This window comes from Chenopodium quinoa, unplaced genomic scaffold, assembly GCF_001683475.1.
Source record: "Chenopodium quinoa cultivar QQ74 unplaced genomic scaffold, ASM168347v1, whole genome shotgun sequence".
NCBI lineage: Eukaryota > Viridiplantae > Streptophyta > Magnoliopsida > Caryophyllales > Amaranthaceae > Chenopodium > Chenopodium quinoa.
In genome coordinates this window covers 1,023,345-1,041,294 of record NW_018743175.1, presented here as the reverse complement: position 1 = coordinate 1,041,294, position 17,950 = coordinate 1,023,345, and the positions used below count along the sequence as shown (strand labels likewise).

Sequence of the window (17,950 nt, the reverse complement as noted above, 5' to 3'; positions counted from 1 at the left end):
GATAACCCGAGGCTTGCTCACCTCATAGGCTCATACTAAACGTCATTAGATCACCGCACCGAAATCATCCTTAGATTTATGGAAATAAAGATATAGACGTTTAAAACGCATCTTATGAATCGTGCATAGTCAAATGAAGCATAAAAAAATAGGGACAAAGAGAGTATCAAGTTCCAACCTGATACCACCTTAACCCTATTCTTGATTCCAAATCCAACGACTATGCGAACCAAATGCCCCCTTAATTGTATTTCAAAAATATCAAAGTGATTGATAAAAGTTTTTTTATTTTTTATTATTTAATTGCAAATTTGTCATAATTCACACATTTTGTTTAATTAGGTGATAATCCGAGGCTTGCTCACCTTATAAAGACATAAACTCATATTAAACGTCCAGGCCACTGCACCAAAATCATCCTTAAAAAAATTTAAAATTTGAAAAATTGTTGGACAACGTATAATTGGAGCCAACCCTGTCTATATAGCACACAGAAACAAATCGACCCAACCCACTCCTCACTACTCATACGTCAATAATAACACTTGGAACAATTCACTTATTCTCGGCTGCATTTCATCACCATATTGTTACAATCTATTAACATTATGTTTATTTCATATTTCTATTAGATCTACGTTTCATCCGATATTCTCTCTAAATTCTACCAAGTTTTCTGGCAATTTTATAGAGCATTTGTTAAACAAAATCTTCATTAATGGCGGAAAATTCTTCATAATTTGAATGTATTTAACAATTTTGCGAAACAAAATCAACGTAAATGGGAGGCATTAAACCTCACAAGTTTAGTAATGGAGTTTCTGCTCGATGCGTCACTTTCTTCTGCATCGCTAGCTTCTTATGCGGCGTTCTTGTCGTCAACAGGTGAAACTCTCTCTCTTTTTCTTCTCGATTTCGGAATTTTATTTAATTATATTAGGAAGGATTTAATTAGTAGATTTTTTGTTTGTTTGAGGATTACATTTCTATATTTGTCCTTTGATTTATTTTACTGGATTTATTATTGTTGTACAGTAGAATGTCGTGATTCTAGAAGCGTAATGAAGCTTCATTAATCATTAATAATGTATTTTGGTGTGGATTAAACTAATCTAAATTTAGATTACTGTTTTTTCCTGTCAAAATATTGGAAATGGAAAATAAATCTATATTAATTTAGTGTTGTGTTCGTTTCTGAGTAATAAAATGAATTATATGAGTAGATTAACCTTTTGTCTAATATATGTTCTGATAAGTTTGGACCATTACGTGTTAACGAGTTAGGTTTAATAAGTTTAATTAACGTTGCAAATTTTTAACATAGACTTTAATATGGTAAGATCAAGGAGGCAAAAAATTGTTCTGTCATAGTTACAAAATAGCAAAAGTTATTATAGAAAACTAGCATGCATTAGGAAAATAGAATAACTAAAATCCTTGATAAAAAATTATCTATTTTGACCCTAGTGTAACTAATCCTCTTGAAATGACTATATGAACTCTTTACACCCCTCTTTAAGCGGAAAGTGGATGTGTGATGAAAAGTCTTAGGTTTGAAAGAAAAGGATCATGTGTATAAACTATAATGTAAGAACTTTGGTGACGAAATCAATTACTTGTTCATGATGGTTAATATGATGAGGCATCAATTTGCTCGTATAAATTATATCATGCTCTACGTGACAGTTTAGTACTAAAATTTCGCACTCTTACAGAAAAACTTGTATTGGCCGCAATAGACATGGCTCTGTATTCAATTTATGCTATTGGTTCAGCAACTAGTTGTTTTTGTTTCGAGGTATATGAAAGTGGCCGAGTAAGGTTTAAAAGCATGTGGTTGGTTTATGGACATAAGACTTTAGACAACATGCCATTAAACTTGACAGTATTGAGCTGTTAATATCCTAGACATCCAAATTTATTGTCCAGAAATTGCAGCAACATGTACAAGAACTCATTTTGCTTCTTGCAAGTGTGTAGTGGTTGGATGTACGGTTGTGTGAGCATATATATTGTAAATGCAATCCATTTGTAGTATTAATGATGAAGTAGCTAGCTTGCCAATGAGGCAAATGAGACTTTGATAAGTTGTAGCTCCGGTTAAAGGATTTCATGTTGCTGTTAGATTGAAGTGAGAAACTGAGGAACCATGGGAAGTTATAATGGCTTTGCATTTGTCATGCTAAAATCATGGGTTTTGTGGTATGAAAATCTTTTGAGCCGACCTCTTTAATTCCTAATCTAAAAGTATCCAAATGGCCCTTGCTGATAAGAGAGGCTTGTATGAGATCACAATTCTTAATCTATACATAGCAACACTACCACAATGGTGTTTCCCTTCCATTTACTTGAAAAAAGAAATACTTTTTCTTGGATTGCATGATCCATTGACATAAAGCCATAAAGGCTGTAGATACTTTGCTAATCATTGTCTGGGGAATTTTTTAGTTGTAGACTTTTCTGGTTGGAGGTAAAGCCTTAGAGCCTTAGAGGATATGCTGGGTGCTGTCTGGTTAAGACCCTATCTTGAGACACCACATTAACTCTTAGACCAAGTAACCTTTGAAGAAGTTCCATACATACATCTTCTAGTACAATGCCACAGAATGGCTTTATTTTTTTTCATCCATCTGGTAGGATTACCAGTTTTGTGCAACTGATTGACTGTATTCGTTTTAGCCACAGGAGAATAGTAACCTCACAGTCCTCTCCATTCTTTTGCGTGCACTATAAAACTAAGAACCAATATAGCCTTGTGTTTTTCTACCGAGTCATCAAAATTATGTTTTCATATCCGCACCCACTCATAGTTTATCTGTGCTTGTAATTCATTATTCATGCGTCCAACCACTTTTAAAAATCCTCTTGAAATGTATTGAGACTCCTGTTGATCAATTCAGTTATGAAAGGAAGACAGAGTGTGTGGGCTTAATTTATTTGTAATTTTGTATGCAATATTAGCAATAGGCGCACAATTAGTACTTCAGTGTAGTCATGGAAGTGGAAGGAGTTATATATTAATGAGCCAGGCAGTAGTTGATTCTTAGGTCTTGTTAATCTGAGGGTGACAAACTGGTGGGGGCAGCGGGTGATGCTGCCGGTGTGGAACGACTCAAATTCCTAGGCATGAGATATGTTGGGTTTGGGATATTGAAGTAGGTAAATATTCATATAAGAGTAAGAGGAACTCAAATAATAGAAATCTATGTGTTCACAATTTGACATCTCTTAGAATGGTCTGTCGTTTTGTGAGGGTTAAAAATCTGTTAATATATATCTTCTTTTTCTTATTGGAAAACAGGCTTGTACCTCTTTTTGTGTTTGAGAGTTTGAAAAAGCTTGCACCGCTTTTGGGATCAGGCTGTCTAAGGAAAGCACATGAAACTCCCTTGTCAATCAGCCCAATTGTGTTCGCTCGTATTTTCTTGTTGGTACTATCTTTAATGCTGTAGAACTTTGGGTCTGTCTCTGTCCAAGGAGTCACCTGAGTAGACAGACTAGTATGGTCCTAGCCCTCCTAGGCCATTGTCCATGATATCCTTTGACCACATATAAATTATAGACTTGTCAGCTGACTTTGTATCTCCAGCTATTTTCTTCAAATGTCTGCTGACTTATCCATAGGTTCCAGGCAATTCCTGAATCAGTAACAGTGGAAAGCAGGTCTTTGCTGCCAAAGCAGAATGAGATACAAAATCAACCGCTAATAAACTGTGAGAACAAGGCAAGTTGAATTGATGACATGAACACTGCATTTTCTCCAACCTTTTTGTATGTGTGTGTGTGTAACTTTACCTTTGCACATAAAGGAACAGGAAGCATCTTTACAAGCCAGGGATATCTTTTCTCAAGTTTCTCATACGCACAACGTAATCATGTAACTTTCTACAGCAATTGTGATGACTTCCTATACTATTCAAGAGTTCTCTTTTGTATTGATGCATTGTTGACAACATTACTACATGTACAGGAAACTGGACAAGTCCATGTCCTCTTTAGAGATGCAGCTGGCTGCAGCAAGAGCTTCCAAAGTTCACGATGAAGTGTCAACTCCAACCACTACAACAAAAGGAATTGAGCAACAAAAGCACCGTCCCAAGATTTTCTTTTTTATGGGAATTATGACTGCATTTAGCAGCAGAAAACGCAGGAATTCAATAAGAGAAACCTGGATGCCGCAAGGTTCATTTGACTTTTGACTATGTCAGTCATCAAATCCTTCATTAGGAAAAGTCTTATTCTTGTAAATTTCTTGCTTTTTTCAACAGGTGAGCGGTTAAAAAAGTTGGAAAAAGAGAACGGTATTGTCGTGCGATTTGTTATAGGACACAGGTATAGTTATAATCAAAATTTACTTGTCTAGGACTCTTGGTTATATTTTACTATATTAGTAAGATACATGCTTGAATGTATATGTTATTATTATCCTTGTTTCAGTTCTAGCCCTGGTGGAGTTCTAGATCGGGTCCTTGACGTAGAAGAAGCTCAATATAAAGATTTTTTTCGATTGGTAAGTGAGGCGTGTGGATAAATTATGCAGAATTTATATCCATGCTATTTACGCTTAGTGGATGACTATACGGAATAATCACTTTTGGTTCATGTAGCGATCCCACTTATGGGATTAAGGCTTTGATTGATTGATATTTACGCTAAGTCTCTAGTTTAAACAGTCAATCTTGTACACACTTGTCGGAGTACAAAATTTCTATGAGACAAGGAGTTAGTGACATATTTCGCATTTATTATTGTATGGTCCAGTTAATATGTTGAAAGTTATCCTTAAAACTTGACAACCTATCCAAAATAAAAAGTTAACCTCCATCTAGGGACGCATTATGTCTCTAAATACATATTTCACACAGGTCTCGTGCAAAATCTTTTCATTTTTTTTTGTGCCGTTTGATTGTCTGAATAGCATTTCATAGGCATCCTTGGGGTTCGACTAGAACTTGTTGAAACCTACAAAGACTTCAATGCACTGAATATAACATCCTCATGAAGTAATTTGGTATTTCTCTTATGGTTGCTATGCTATATAGTACTTAGTATTTGCAAATTAAAAGAAGAATACTAAGATATATTCCCCTATGTTCTTGTAATGTTGGCGGTAACACTATTATATCTTATCCATGGTTTGGAAGATCTAAATGGAAATTTGCTATATTGCAGGACCATGCAGAAGGATATCATGAATTGTCCTCAAAAACTAAAATTTACTTTTCAACAGCTGTTGCAAAGTGGGATGCTGACTTCTACGTTAAAGTCGATGATGATGTGCATGTAAATCTTGGTTAGTATCCCCATATATTCACTAAATTCTATCTGTTGGGATAATTGGATATATGTGTAAAGATATAATATAACTTGTTTGTGTCAGGTTTGGTGGTTTCTGCACTTGTGCGCCAGAGGTTAAAGCCCCATGTTTACATAGGCTGTATGAAGTCTGGATTTGTCCTGTCCCAAAAGTGAGAAAAATTAAGGTTTCTGTCTCTCCTAGTTTCTTGAAGAACTTGGACTGAGAGTTTACTGCTGCTTTATGCAGGGGGGTCAAGTACCATGAACCAGAGTTCTGGAAGTTTGGCGAAGAAGGGAACAAATATTTCAGACACGCCTCAGGCCAAATATATGCAATTTCAAAAGACTTAGCCACCTATATTTCAGTAAATAAGTGGGTTCTTTTATTTTTATCTTCTCTCTATTTTGTGTAGAGTGTAGGTGACAGATTTTCAATTAGTTATTTTTTTTTTTTATGTTTTAGGGATGTACTACACAGATATGCCAATGAGGATGTGTCACTTGGTTCTTGGCTGATCGGTCTTGATGTCAATCATATTGATGATAGAAGCCTCTGCTGTGGAACCCCTCTTGGTAAGATGTTGTCAATGCACCCATGTGTTGTTTTTACATTGCTCACTCTCTTTTGGTCCCTCTTTTGTGAAAGTTAGAGGATCACATGGGCTTGAGTTGCACAATGTTTTAGCTTAGTGACAGACTAGTTCGTGTGAGCTTTGGGTGTACTACTATTTTGTTCAAGTGTTAAAGCAATCATTTTCTTTGGTTGCTTATTTTTGTTGATCCTTTTGGAGTAGCATGACCAGTAAAGACCTTATTAGAATATCTCTAGTGTTGTGTGCCAATGTCACTTGGCACATGCTCAAATAGGCAGTGATTCATAGTAGAGGTACTTTACCAAAGGTCAAAAACGTAATTTTGTTCAACCCTTATTTGTATCAAGTATTCTGTTGGCCTTTAGTGGTTATGGTCAAGCATTCATATAGGTGTGTGTCTCGATCTGATGTCAACTTTTGAAAAGGAAGAGACAGTTAGCAGACCTAGTTACTCATTGGGCATCATTGGTTCATCGTTCTTTTCTAGATGAGTTTTATTACAGTTTTTCTGTTTAATTTGTGACATAAATTGTCTTCATGGTTTGATTGAAAGGGGACAAGTGCATCTATTACTAGCAAATTATTCGGCTGCAAGATAATTAAAAAATATGATTGGGTCTGATACTTTCTAAAGACTGATGGTTTTGCTTAATAAATTGCCCTACTCTTTTCAAACCAAATCAGTGTGAATTATATTGTCTCCTTCTCTTTCACCCCAATAGTCATCATTTTGTCTTAGTCCCTTGTCATGTTTGTGCAATTGTGCAGATTGTGAATGGAAGGCACAGGCAGGAAACCCTTGCGCTGCATCATTTGACTGGAGATGCAGTGGCCTATGTAGATCAGTTGAGAGAATGGAGGAAATTCACCAACGGTGTGGAGAAGGTGATGGAGCTATATGGCATGCTAGTTTCTGAAGCCGGTGTTCATACTCATTTTTGCCGGGGTGGTGGACAGGGTGTGATAGTTTTCTCCCTGGTTTTTGTCTGCTAAGCAAACTATCATCTGCCCAATTTTTTGTATGGCCAATTGGTTGTCTGGTATTGGCTCAACTGTATCATTCAATTTATTGGTCTGCTATCAGTTCTTGTGTCATAGTCTAACGAATATAGATAGATCAATGAAAGATGTGAGCTTTGAGTATTCACAGCCATCACAGGTCCTCAATAAGTTTGTACATTTCAAGTTTGGGAAGATTACAATTAGTGGCCTAGCGCTGCGGAAAAAGTCAAAAGTTGCAAAGGAGTACGTATGCTGGTTATGTTCTTGGCTACACCAAAACACCATACTCCTTCCCTCCCTAATAGTTTGCCCCGTAGAAATATTACTTTATTAAGTTTTGGTTAAGGGGAATAAATTAGAGAGAAAAGTAGTCAAAAGTTGCAAAGGAGTACGTATGCTGGTTATGTTCTTGGCTACACCAAAACACCATACTCCTTCCCTCCCTAATAGTTTGCCCCGTAGAAATATTACTTTATTAAGTTTTGGTTAAGGGGAATAAATTAGAGAGAAAAGTAGTGGGATCTAAAGTATTTTTGTGAGAGTAAAGTAGTGGTTCCTGTATTAATAGTATGGAGCAATCTTTAAGGGACGGTTTAAAAAGAAATTGGGACAAACAAAAAGGGACTAAGGGAGTACAAAGTATTATTTTGTCTAATTTATTGATCGAACTATATGTACAAAAGAAAATTTTGGGTAATGCACAAGCAACAAGTAATACTAATTAAAAATAATAATTTCACATGTCTTTCTTCCAAATTTTTGATGTTTTAGTTAAAATTCATAAAAAAGACTTTCAATTCAATTGCATGTAATGTGATTCCAAGACCAAATAATGATTTCATCACAATTCATTAATCACACTCATTCATTAATCACAATTCATTATGCTCTATAATCACTCATGGCCGTCTATCTTTGTCTCATTCAAATCACCCACTACTCTTCGTTATGCATTTCCTCCAATAATTACTTTTGCTTACTCTATTAATCATTAGCATTATTGAATATTGTACACGTGTACGTACCAATAACCAATTCACTTACAAAACTTGAACATATATAAGCATGCTAATCTATTAGGTGAAGCATTGATGGTTGATGCCAATATATAATGAATTTCGTGTACATTATTGCTTTTTCTTTCCCTATGATAGATCCAAAGTAGAAAAATTACAACTTAATATTATCAACAAAGTTTAAATGGGCATAATCTCATAAAGTTCATAAAATAATTAAAATACAGTAATTACATTATTGAAACATTTATGCACTTTGAATAACGTTATACAAGTGTCCGATTAGTGTAGGTGATCACAGCATCATTATCAAATTGAGAGGAATTCTATATAATGCTTCAAGTATCAACCAACTAATAAAGTTATGACAGATTCTTAATCAATTCAACCAACTTTATACTTAAACATTAAAAAAAAAAAATCAATAATTGGAACTTATATGACATCTAACCAGCAACTATGAAATACATATTGAGTACAGTATTAAATCTGATCAAATAAAACTATATGATTGTTGCATATAAGATTTGACATTTATGTATATCATCTTTTATGGAAACTGGTACGAGCTAGTCGCGATGGTCCAATTCTTTCAAATTTATTTTTTGCGGATGACATCATACTTTTTGCCGATGCCGAGACTAGTGTTGAACAAGCTCAAATTGAGCAATGCAGTATTGAGAGGTTTTGTCGAGCCTCAGGACAAAAAGTTAGTTTATCAAAGTCGGGGGTTTATTATACTCGATGCAGTCTGCAAAGATCCCAAGATCTATTTGTGAAGAGATAGATAAAAAGACTCGAAAATTTATTTGGGGAGGGCATGATGAGAAGCGTGGGATACATCTTCTTTCTTGGGAAGTATTACAACGTCCCAAGGAGAAAGGAGGGGTTTGAATTTTTTCGGCAAAATAAGCAAATGCCGCGTTTCTCACCAAATTGGGATGGAGAATGCTATCGGAACCAAATGCTCTTTGGTCTTGGGTCTTAAGAGCAAAATATTGCAAAGGTCGATGCGATGTGGATATGTTCGAGCCTAAAGCAGGGATGTTGAATGTTTGGAGTGGCATTGTGGTGATTTAGTATTGTACGAGGTGAGACTTGATCCGAATTGTGGTGATTTAGTATACTGGAAAGAGGGTGACAAGGGTAAGTTCACTACAAAATCGGCTATAAGCATCATGAAGCATCACACTGACGTTTTGGATGAAGATTGTTGGGATGTAGTGTGGTTAGCCCCGGTTCAACAAAGAATAAGGGCTTTTTTATGGCTAGCCTGCCATGACCGTGTACTAAGCAACCTTAACCGGTTTAAGCGCAAGCTTACAGATAGTCCTAAGTGCTATATATGTGGGGCTCATGAGGAATCTACTCTTCATATTTTGAGAGATTGTCCAGCAGCAAGAGTGGTGTGGCGAAAGACAGTAGATAGCAACACCATGAATAAATTCTATCAAGGAAGCCTCAAGGAGTGGATTACCGAGAATGCTAGAGACTTAGATCCAGTCAATGAAGAGTCTTGGGCTACTTACTTTTGCATTTGTGTGTGGTGGATTTGGAGGTGGAGGAATTGTTATATCTTTAATCGACGTGATGGAATGCCTATTGATTTTGTAGGCTTCTTGCAAGTGAGATATGATGTGGCTCGAAGGGCAATTTGGGATGCGTTAGGAGATGTAAATTCAAGGAAAAAATACATAGTCCCAGCCAACATCACTTGGCATGCACCTCCCTATGGCTGGTATGTCATTAATTGTGACGGAGCAGCCAAAGGCAATCTAGGTCCGGCAGGTGGTGGAGCAATAATTAGAGATTACATGGGCAATCTGGTCACGGCCTTCGCGTTTAATTTTGGCTATTGTTCTGCTTTTAGAGCAGAGGTTCTTGCTCTCACTATAGGCCTTGAATTAGCCCGCAATCTGCAAAGTGAGAAGCTGGAAGTTCAAATGGATATTGCAGCCTGCGTTCAAGCACTTCAGAGACAAAATGTAATGCGAGGAGAATGTGTGCAAGACATCAAGTTCTGCCAGAAGCTACTAAATGATGATTGATGGGAGGTTAAAGTTATATATGTGTTTCGAGAAGGCAATCGAACAGCGGATTGGTTGACCAACTGCGGAGTCATTCAAGACTCTCAACTAGTTTTCTTTAATAATGCTCCTACAGAGCTTAGTCGTATTTTAGAAGAGGATATTAGGGATATGGCTATGCCTCGTCTAATTCCTCCTTAGCTAGCTACTTAGGCTTTTTTGCTTTGTTTTCCTTTTGCTTCTGTTTTCTTGCTTTTATTTTTCTGCTTCTTTCTTGGTTTATGTAACCTCATTTAGTTAAAATAGATAAACAAAAAAAATATATATATTGTTGTTTGATATCCTAAAATACACTAAATATACTATGTACAATTATATTGTTTTCAATTTCAAATATCATTAATCCTTCATACACTTCATTAATTTGATTTTTTTTTTTTTTTTTAATCTAAGTTGCCTTATCAACTTTGAATGTCATACATGATTAATCATTTAATCTATAATAGATTTAGTTTTTGTAGTTTTGTTCATTTCATTCTCACCTAAAATAGTAAAATTTGGTATCAAAATATAATTAATCTATAACGTTTATTTAAGGGTATAAAATAATTAGAACGTAGCATATTCGATATCCCTTATTTAAACTTATTGATCATAAACTCATCAAATAAAAAGAAGGTCCTACAAAAAATCCGAAAATCTGTGGTCTAAGTAACTACCACAGCTTGAGCTCTTAAGCTGGCACTTATCTCCAATCCTTATCCACTTTTTACTTCTCATTTCTGTGTTTCTTTCTGATTCTGACTTTACCCTTTTTGTCTTCTTCCTACAATTTATTCAATTATCATTCAATTTAATTTTTTTTTTTGGGGGGTTTATCCTGAATTCTCTCCCTTCTTCTCATACCCAAAAACCCTCGATTCAACCCAGATCAAATTGAATCGAGGGTTTATCTAAATTTAGGGGAAAATGATTGTGATTTCATTATTATTGGAAGTTTTAAAGAGTCCCAGTATCTGGGATATGTTGTTGGAGCTGATGTTGTTGACTGTACCTCTTTGGATTGCTGTTTTTGTGGGTGTTGTTGTGGGTTGGGCTTGGAGGCCCAATTGGGCCATTTTTGGTGGTGGTGTAGCTCAAAAGCAATCTTCTTCTTCATCTTCTCCAAGTGATGATAAGGGTTTTAATTCAAATTACAGTTTAATATATTTGAAATCACTGGTTCCCAGATTCTTGTCTCAGACTGTGTCTAATGGCAACTTGGATGATGAGCAAAATAGCATTTTGAAGTCTAATTCAAGGTTGGTATTTCTTTTTTTAATTAATTTATTAGTATGCAATTGTATTGTATTATGTTAGGCTGTTTTGATCAAAAGTTTGTTTGGCTTTTAGATTGGTAGTTTGCTGTTTGATTATCCAAATGGGTAGTTTAATTTAGTTCATTGCATCATATGGGTATTTAGATGATTTTATGTTTAAGTTGGTATGTGTAATGCTATAGGTATCATGTAATTCTTATGCACCTAAATTCTGGTAGGATTATAGTGGAATGAAAGCATATGCGCTATGATTGATTGGGGGTTTGAATTTGACTAGATGTTTGGATATTGAACCTGTTCATGGGCTTAAGAATATTGTGGAATTAGGAGCAGTTTTGAATCAATGGGAAATTGATTAAGGTTTGTTTTGATGGGCAAAATTGAAGAAAATTGATGTTTGTGTTGGATTCGAAGGTTGGCTGAAAATTGAAGCTATTGAGCTTATTATGATTGAGAAGTGTATATAGATCATTCTATGTGAAATTGAGTAACACTAGCATGTTTCATTCCATTCTTTGTCCAATACTTAATGTACATGTACTTATGTTCCGCTTTGTTGGAGGCTATATCTAATATCTTACTTCATCCGTTCTTTTTTACTTGTCCCGCTTTGACTTTTACACTATTTACCACCCCTCCTTCGATCGTCTTTTGTGAATAATAGGTAAGAAAAAACATATTCATGCGGGATCTTTTTGAATTGGTCTCAATAAACACTATCGTAATATATAACTTTTTTTGGATCCCAACTAAAAACGAACAAATGAAGTATTGAATTTGGATCCCAACATGGTTGACAAGGTTGGAACTAATGGAGACATAGTGAGTCCAAATGTTCATCCCCACTTACACAGTTACACCTATTTACCATTTGGAAACCCTTCAATGTTGAGGAAAATACAATGGTATTTGCTACTTGCAGATGAAGGCACAAGGTCTATCCAAGATGATATACAGTGGTATTTTCTATTTGCGGATGGTGTTTTGTTAGTTGATCAGTGATGGAGGAAAAAGTTAGAATCACTAGGGTTTAGAGTAAGTTATGGTAAAACTGAGTACATGGAGAGGGTGAATTGAAGATGTTGTGACTTTAGATGTTAGATTTTACCTATTACGGCTATTAATGAATGTTTTTCAGGATTGATTAGGATGTAACTCATAGAGGTTAAGTTTGGGTGGGTCAAGTGGAGAGCAATGACCGGCAACTACAACTAAGTTATTATGTGATCAACCTGATCATAGTGTGCGTAAAGGTTGAAAAGAATTCTGTAGGAGGCAATTAGACTTGCATTGTTATGCGAGTCCAAATGTTATGCATTTAGGAAATAGCATGTTAAGAAAACGAGTGTTATAGATATGCATATGTTGAGATGGATGTGTGGGAACAATTTGAGAGATACATGACTCTAATATTTGAGGAAATGTGGAGTTATGAATATTGAGGATAAGATGAGGGAGAATCAGCTATCTTGTATAGCTGTATTTGGCATTAGTGATGTTGACTACATGATTCACTGGTAAGGAAGGTTGTGAATTGAGATATCGGAGATTTAAAAAGTACTTGAAGAAGGCCCAAGATGACTTGGATAAAGGGAGATAAGAATGACTTTGAGAAAGTAGGTTTGCAGGAACATGTAGCACTAGATAGGAAAGGGGAAAAAAAAATATACGTAAAAAAGGGAAGTGATAAATTCTTGGTTTATGGAGCCAACCCCGTTCTTTTGGGAATAAGGCTATGATTTTTGTTGTCATTGTTACCTTTTTAGAATGTTAAGAGAATTAGATGGGTAACTCACACGTTGGCTTTACCACAATCGATAAATTTTTGGGTACATTTGATGCCTGAAACATATTAATGTACCTAGTTGTTGCTGGGTATTATATATCCCATATGTTATAAGGGGAAGTTGGAGTTAATAATATACCTCTGGTAAATTAGCTGTTGTTTGAACATTTTAATTGACCTTGTAAATGAGTTGGGAATTTGTTAATGTAGATGTTAATACTTGATGATAAATTACTACCAACTCTAATGCCACCCCCACCCCCCCCCCCCCAACCCCCCGCGCGCGGGCGCGTTCTGTTCTCCTTATTTCAAGAACTTATTAGTTGCTCTTGTTAAAATAAGACAAAGAGCACATACCATAAAGTTTCACAACAGACTTGACTTAATATAATTAGACCACAACACTTAATCTCTTTTAAAGAGGGCAAAACTAAATTGTATTTCTGTTTCCTGTTCCTGTTGATATTAGGCAGCGATGTAGCTTATTACAAGGAACTAACTATGAAAACGACTTTGGTGAGAATGTATCAAAAGGAGAGTAGTTTTTAGTTTATAAGGTTTTTGTTCTAAGAAATCGTTAAACAATTTAGTTTTTTTTTTTCCTTTTATTCCTCTTTGTTTCCTACTTTTCCTTTTATCAACTTTTTTTTATTCTTATTTTATTTAGTTTGTATTGAGAATTCATGTATTACAAATACCCCAATGTAAGAGATGCTTTTTTGTCTCTGCAAAATATGGAACTTTTTTCCAATGGACCATTAAAGGAATTAGTGGTCATAGTTGTGCATTTGGCAAGTGTGAAAGTCAAAAGGTTGCAACAAAGAAGGAATAGATAAAGTATAACATTAAAGTAATTTGGTTGCTTATAATACGGTGTATAAAATGTTTGCTTGTTTAGATCAGTTAGGGGCCATCAGAGTTATGCTTACCTATTAAAAAAAAGGTATATATAGCTGTTCATATATTAACCTAAATGTATGGGACACAGAGGATCTAGTATTGCCAGTGAAGTATGATTGGCAATCACTTCTACATGGTTAGTTATCTGTTTATCATGTCAATTTGACTGTATATTTCTTCAGACTGTCCTGTATCTGAAATTTAATATACGAGTCTCTTTTGGCTTGTATCTTGAGTTTGATTTTTTGAATTTTTTTTTTTTTGTGTGTGTGTGGGGGGGGGGGGGGGGGGGGGAGGGGTGGTGACGGTGACATATATGATATATTCAGTCTGGGTTTAGTTAACATGGTAAGATTCATTTTGATGAATAGATATTAGAAAAAGTTAAGTGGTAGCCAGTCCAAGGAAGGTTTTTTGGCTTTGGGAGACCAAAGATGAAGATGCTAATGGCTGTCTTGCTATATATCTTTTAATTGGTTCTTGGGTTATACATCTAATGAGAGAGTTTGGTAGAATGATATCATTTCTGCAAGTGCTTTCTTGCTCTCCTCCATGATCTGCCAAATATTTTGGGTTATAATTCATGTTTCAGTTTGTCAAATCATGAGAGACATGTGGCCTCTGCTGTCAATGAAGCTGATTTGAGGCATTTGTATCAATTGGTTGAAGTGCAAGATGGAGGACCTACTTGGATTCATATGATGGATCGTTCTACTCCAACTATGACCTACCAAGCTTGGCGCAGAGATCCCCCGGTTAGTTTCCCTTATTTTTTTTTGTATTTGTCATGTTATGTTAGACTTGTTAGTTAATTACTACCACTTGAGCATGCTTTGTTGTTTTATTCAAATATTAATTTGGAATTTTTGATTGGCAGTCTGATTCTCTGTGTATTTAAAAGTAGTAACTAACCTTTGCATGGTTTATTTTACAGACTGGTCCTCCACAGTATCGTAGTAGAACTGTCTTTGAAGATGCTACTCCAGAGATGGTGAGAGATTTTTTCTGGGACGATGAATTTCGATCCAAATGGGATGATATGCTCATACATCATGCTGTATTGGAGGAGTTTCAGTCTACCGGCACCATGATAGTGCAGTGGGTACGCAAGGTATATTTTGGCATCCTCACTTCTTTTATAATTCCTCCTCTTTCTTTCTAGATTAAGCGTTTGTGTTTTTCTGTTGTTCATGTTCATAATTTATGGTCCTTGCAGTTTCCATTCTTCTGCAGCGACAGAGAGTATGTAATTGGTCGCCGGATCTGGGAATCTGGAGGCTCTTATTATTGCGTCACAAAGGTAACATTTGCTTTTATGAGCTTTTGACTATGCCTCCAATTTGTTATGCTTTTTTTTTTTTTGCAAAAATATGGGAAATCTATATAGTAGCATGAACTTGATACATTCTAGAGCTGAAGCTCAAAACTCCAAGGAGCTTGAACTTACAACACCTAGAGGTGAAGCTTATAAAATCTATGTACAGACAGAGCTCAAAACAACGTTATAGATTCGTAGATCAATAGATCTATCAGCCAAAGCTCAAACATAGATGCAGAGTGGTGCCAAAGTTCAAGATGTTTGAACATTAGAAGATGTTGAAGTTTAGACCTCTGGCAATTTGAAGTTTTGAACTACAACTTCATAGCTCATATGAGTCATACCCATTTAGTGGCAAGAAGCGTGATCGGTTTCAAGCTCCATGAGCAGCCCCAAAACACATTGTCGTAATGTGTTTCAGAAGTGACTGAATTCTAGAAGTCTAGATTTCAGGACCTTCCCTAGAATCGATGACATCAGTGGAAACCTTTGCCCTTTGCTCTCCACTAGTGACAAGAAATGAGAAAGTTGTAAGCTGCATCTACCTCCGCAATAGCACTCTTTATGGAAGTTTTAAGTTTTTTCAAATGAAAATCCTTTTGGATTGGGGTTTGATTGTGCTCCCTTGCTTCTTGGTAATTAACCAATTACTACCATTGGATCTTTGAATGGTTGTGGATGAATAAGTAGGGACTAGGGGGACGGGGGGTGTTGTGCAAGTGCATGTGTAGATTACCTTGTTGCATATCTAGTGAAGGTTTCCTGGAGTAGTATCTTTTTTATTATTCCTTTGGTCAACCTTGGTTGCTCACACTTGTGGACTATCATGAGTTACATCTGAGAGTTGCATCAGGCCAATTTCGTAAAATTCCCTTTGCTTATTAGAACTGGCAGTGTACAGGTTTTTGCATAACAATGACATTGGTGTGGATATCATATGATAAGGAGTACCAAATAAGCTGTTATTGTTCAAACATGTATAGCTGAATTAACTGACCAATCATCTCCTTTTCTGTTTGTTACAGGGTGTGCCTTTTCCCTCTCTGACTAGACGAGATAAACCAAGGCGTGTTGATCTTTATTATTCAAGTTGGTGCATTCGTGCAGGTACTTAAGTTTAGCCACTCATGTTTATTATTAGCAGTAGTTAAGTTATTGTGATGGCCTTGTAAGGGAATACTGAACTATAAATCATATGAATATGAACCAGCTGAATCTCAAAAAAAGGAAGGCCAGCTGACTGCATGTGAGGTAATACTTTTCCATCATGAAGATATGGGTATACCTTGGGAGATTGCAAAACTTGGAATCAAGCAGGGTATGTGGAATGCAGTTAAGAAGATAGACCCTGGCTTGCGCACATACCAAAAAGAGAGATTGTCTGGAGGGCCACTTTCTCATTGTGCTTTGATGGCTCATTCTAATACTCGAGTAAGTATAGATTACCTCAAGGCATTGGAGGCTGCAACTGGTGATTTGCCAATTGAAAATCATGACACAGATACAAACTCTTCGGAGAAATCAGGGATAGCCATACGTAGAGCTTTCATAGTTGGTGGGGCTATTGCACTTGCATGCACTATTGACAGAGGGCTCTTGACCAAAGCAGTGATATTTGGAGTGGCCAGAAAATTTGCAAGAATGGGGCGGAAGACATGACTTGGGTTGCTCATGAAAAGGTCGCAAGAACCATTTGCTTGCATTCGGAGCATTCCCCTCCTCTCGATGGGAATTGAAGGAAGGTTGATGGCCATGACCGTGGCCCTGTGAGTTGAGAAGGCTGCTCCTTGTATTATAAACGGGAAAATGATTGGGCTCTTTTTTTTTTTTTTTTTTCTCTTTTTTGGGGGGAGGGGGAGTTGGGATTATTTTTCATCTATTAATTTATTAGTCCTTAAAATTTGTACAACATCATATGTCTTCACAGTTCACATACCCTTATTATATGATTTTCTTTCAGCTGTCTATTCCTAACTTTAAACATTAGCGATTAGATTACTGCAAACTAAATAAAAAGGCTTTGTATTCACTTTATAGTTTATATTATAATTATTGTGAAGCAGCACAAGATCATAACACATTGTATCATAAGTCATTCGGAATATATCATCGTATTCATAGAGGAAGGTTGTCCAATATCACCTTGACCCACCCTGAATGAAAATTGTTTTAGATTTTTTTTTTTTTTTTTTTTTTTTTTTTTTGGGGGGTTAGGGGAATGCTAATTTGATGAGCTGGTGATAAAATAATTTACTTGTTTCACTGCTCTTGAATTATAAGGTGAAATCTTTTGAATTACGAGTAAAAATTTTACTAATTTTTTGTAATAAAATATGACAGTGTTGGGGTTAGGGGAATGCTAATTTGATGAGATGGTGATAAAATAATTTACTTGTGTTAGTGCTCTTGAATTATATAAGGTGAAATCTTTTGAATTACGAGTAGAAATTTTACTAATTTTTTGTAATAAAATATGACGGTGTGTTATATTTACTTTGAAAATATGTTTTAAGGCTAATAATGTCTAAACAGGGTAGATCGCCAATTAGGTTCAAGGTTAAAATTCGATCTAATTAGATCTTGTAAGTTATTTTTAATTAAGTTTAGGTGAATAAATCGAATCCTACAGAATCAGTAACCTTTACTGTCTTCTCATCCTATTTATATCTACAAGGATAAGACTTATACAAT

General features: G+C 35.7%; 2 protein-coding genes across 3 annotated transcripts; both read left to right on the top strand.

The window, feature by feature from the left end:
• The first annotated feature begins 228 nt into the window (after nucleotides 1-228).
• Nucleotides 229-7,037, top strand: LOC110732330 (beta-1,6-galactosyltransferase GALT31A-like). Of its 2 annotated transcripts, XM_021912254.1 has the most exons (11): nucleotides 229-885; nucleotides 3,625-3,724; nucleotides 3,816-3,877; nucleotides 3,971-4,182; nucleotides 4,269-4,332; nucleotides 4,438-4,510; nucleotides 5,173-5,293; nucleotides 5,381-5,468; nucleotides 5,546-5,671; nucleotides 5,762-5,871; nucleotides 6,660-7,037. In XM_021912254.1, the coding sequence occupies exons 1-11, from the start codon at nucleotides 782-784 to the stop codon at nucleotides 6,806-6,808; spliced, it is 1,209 nt and encodes a 402-aa protein (XP_021767946.1). In that variant the 5' UTR covers nucleotides 229-781; the 3' UTR covers nucleotides 6,809-7,037. The 2 variants fall into 2 exon arrangements, with proteins under 2 accessions (XP_021767946.1, XP_021767945.1); XM_021912253.1 differs by having other exon boundaries at nucleotides 3,302-3,877.
• A 3,748-nt stretch (nucleotides 7,038-10,785) lies between these two features.
• LOC110732329 lies at nucleotides 10,786-17,293 on the top strand. The gene is made up of 6 exons (XM_021912252.1): nucleotides 10,786-11,237; nucleotides 14,534-14,696; nucleotides 14,876-15,052; nucleotides 15,158-15,241; nucleotides 16,285-16,366; nucleotides 16,470-17,293. The coding sequence occupies exons 1-6, from the start codon at nucleotides 10,906-10,908 to the stop codon at nucleotides 16,916-16,918; spliced, it is 1,287 nt and encodes a 428-aa protein (XP_021767944.1). The 5' UTR covers nucleotides 10,786-10,905; the 3' UTR covers nucleotides 16,919-17,293.
• Nucleotides 17,294-17,950: the final 657 nt, after the last annotated feature.

Bases quoted from the DNA above. Each gene is read 5' to 3' on its own strand.
- LOC110732330 (XM_021912254.1), top strand. From the start codon at position 782: ATGGGAGGCATTAAACCTCACAAGTTTAGTAATGGAGTTTCTGCTCGA. The intron at 886-3,624 runs GTGAAACTCTCT...ACTTATCCATAG, and splicing joins GGCGTTCTTGTCGTCAACAG to GTTCCAGGCAATTCCTGAAT. The intron at 3,878-3,970 runs GTAACTTTCTAC...CTACATGTACAG, and splicing joins CATACGCACAACGTAATCAT to GAAACTGGACAAGTCCATGT.
- LOC110732329 (XM_021912252.1), top strand. From the start codon at position 10,906: ATGATTGTGATTTCATTATTATTGGAAGTTTTAAAGAGTCCCAGTATC. The intron at 14,697-14,875 runs GTTAGTTTCCCT...TTTATTTTACAG, and splicing joins CTTGGCGCAGAGATCCCCCG to ACTGGTCCTCCACAGTATCG. The intron at 15,053-15,157 runs GTATATTTTGGC...TGGTCCTTGCAG, and splicing joins TAGTGCAGTGGGTACGCAAG to TTTCCATTCTTCTGCAGCGA.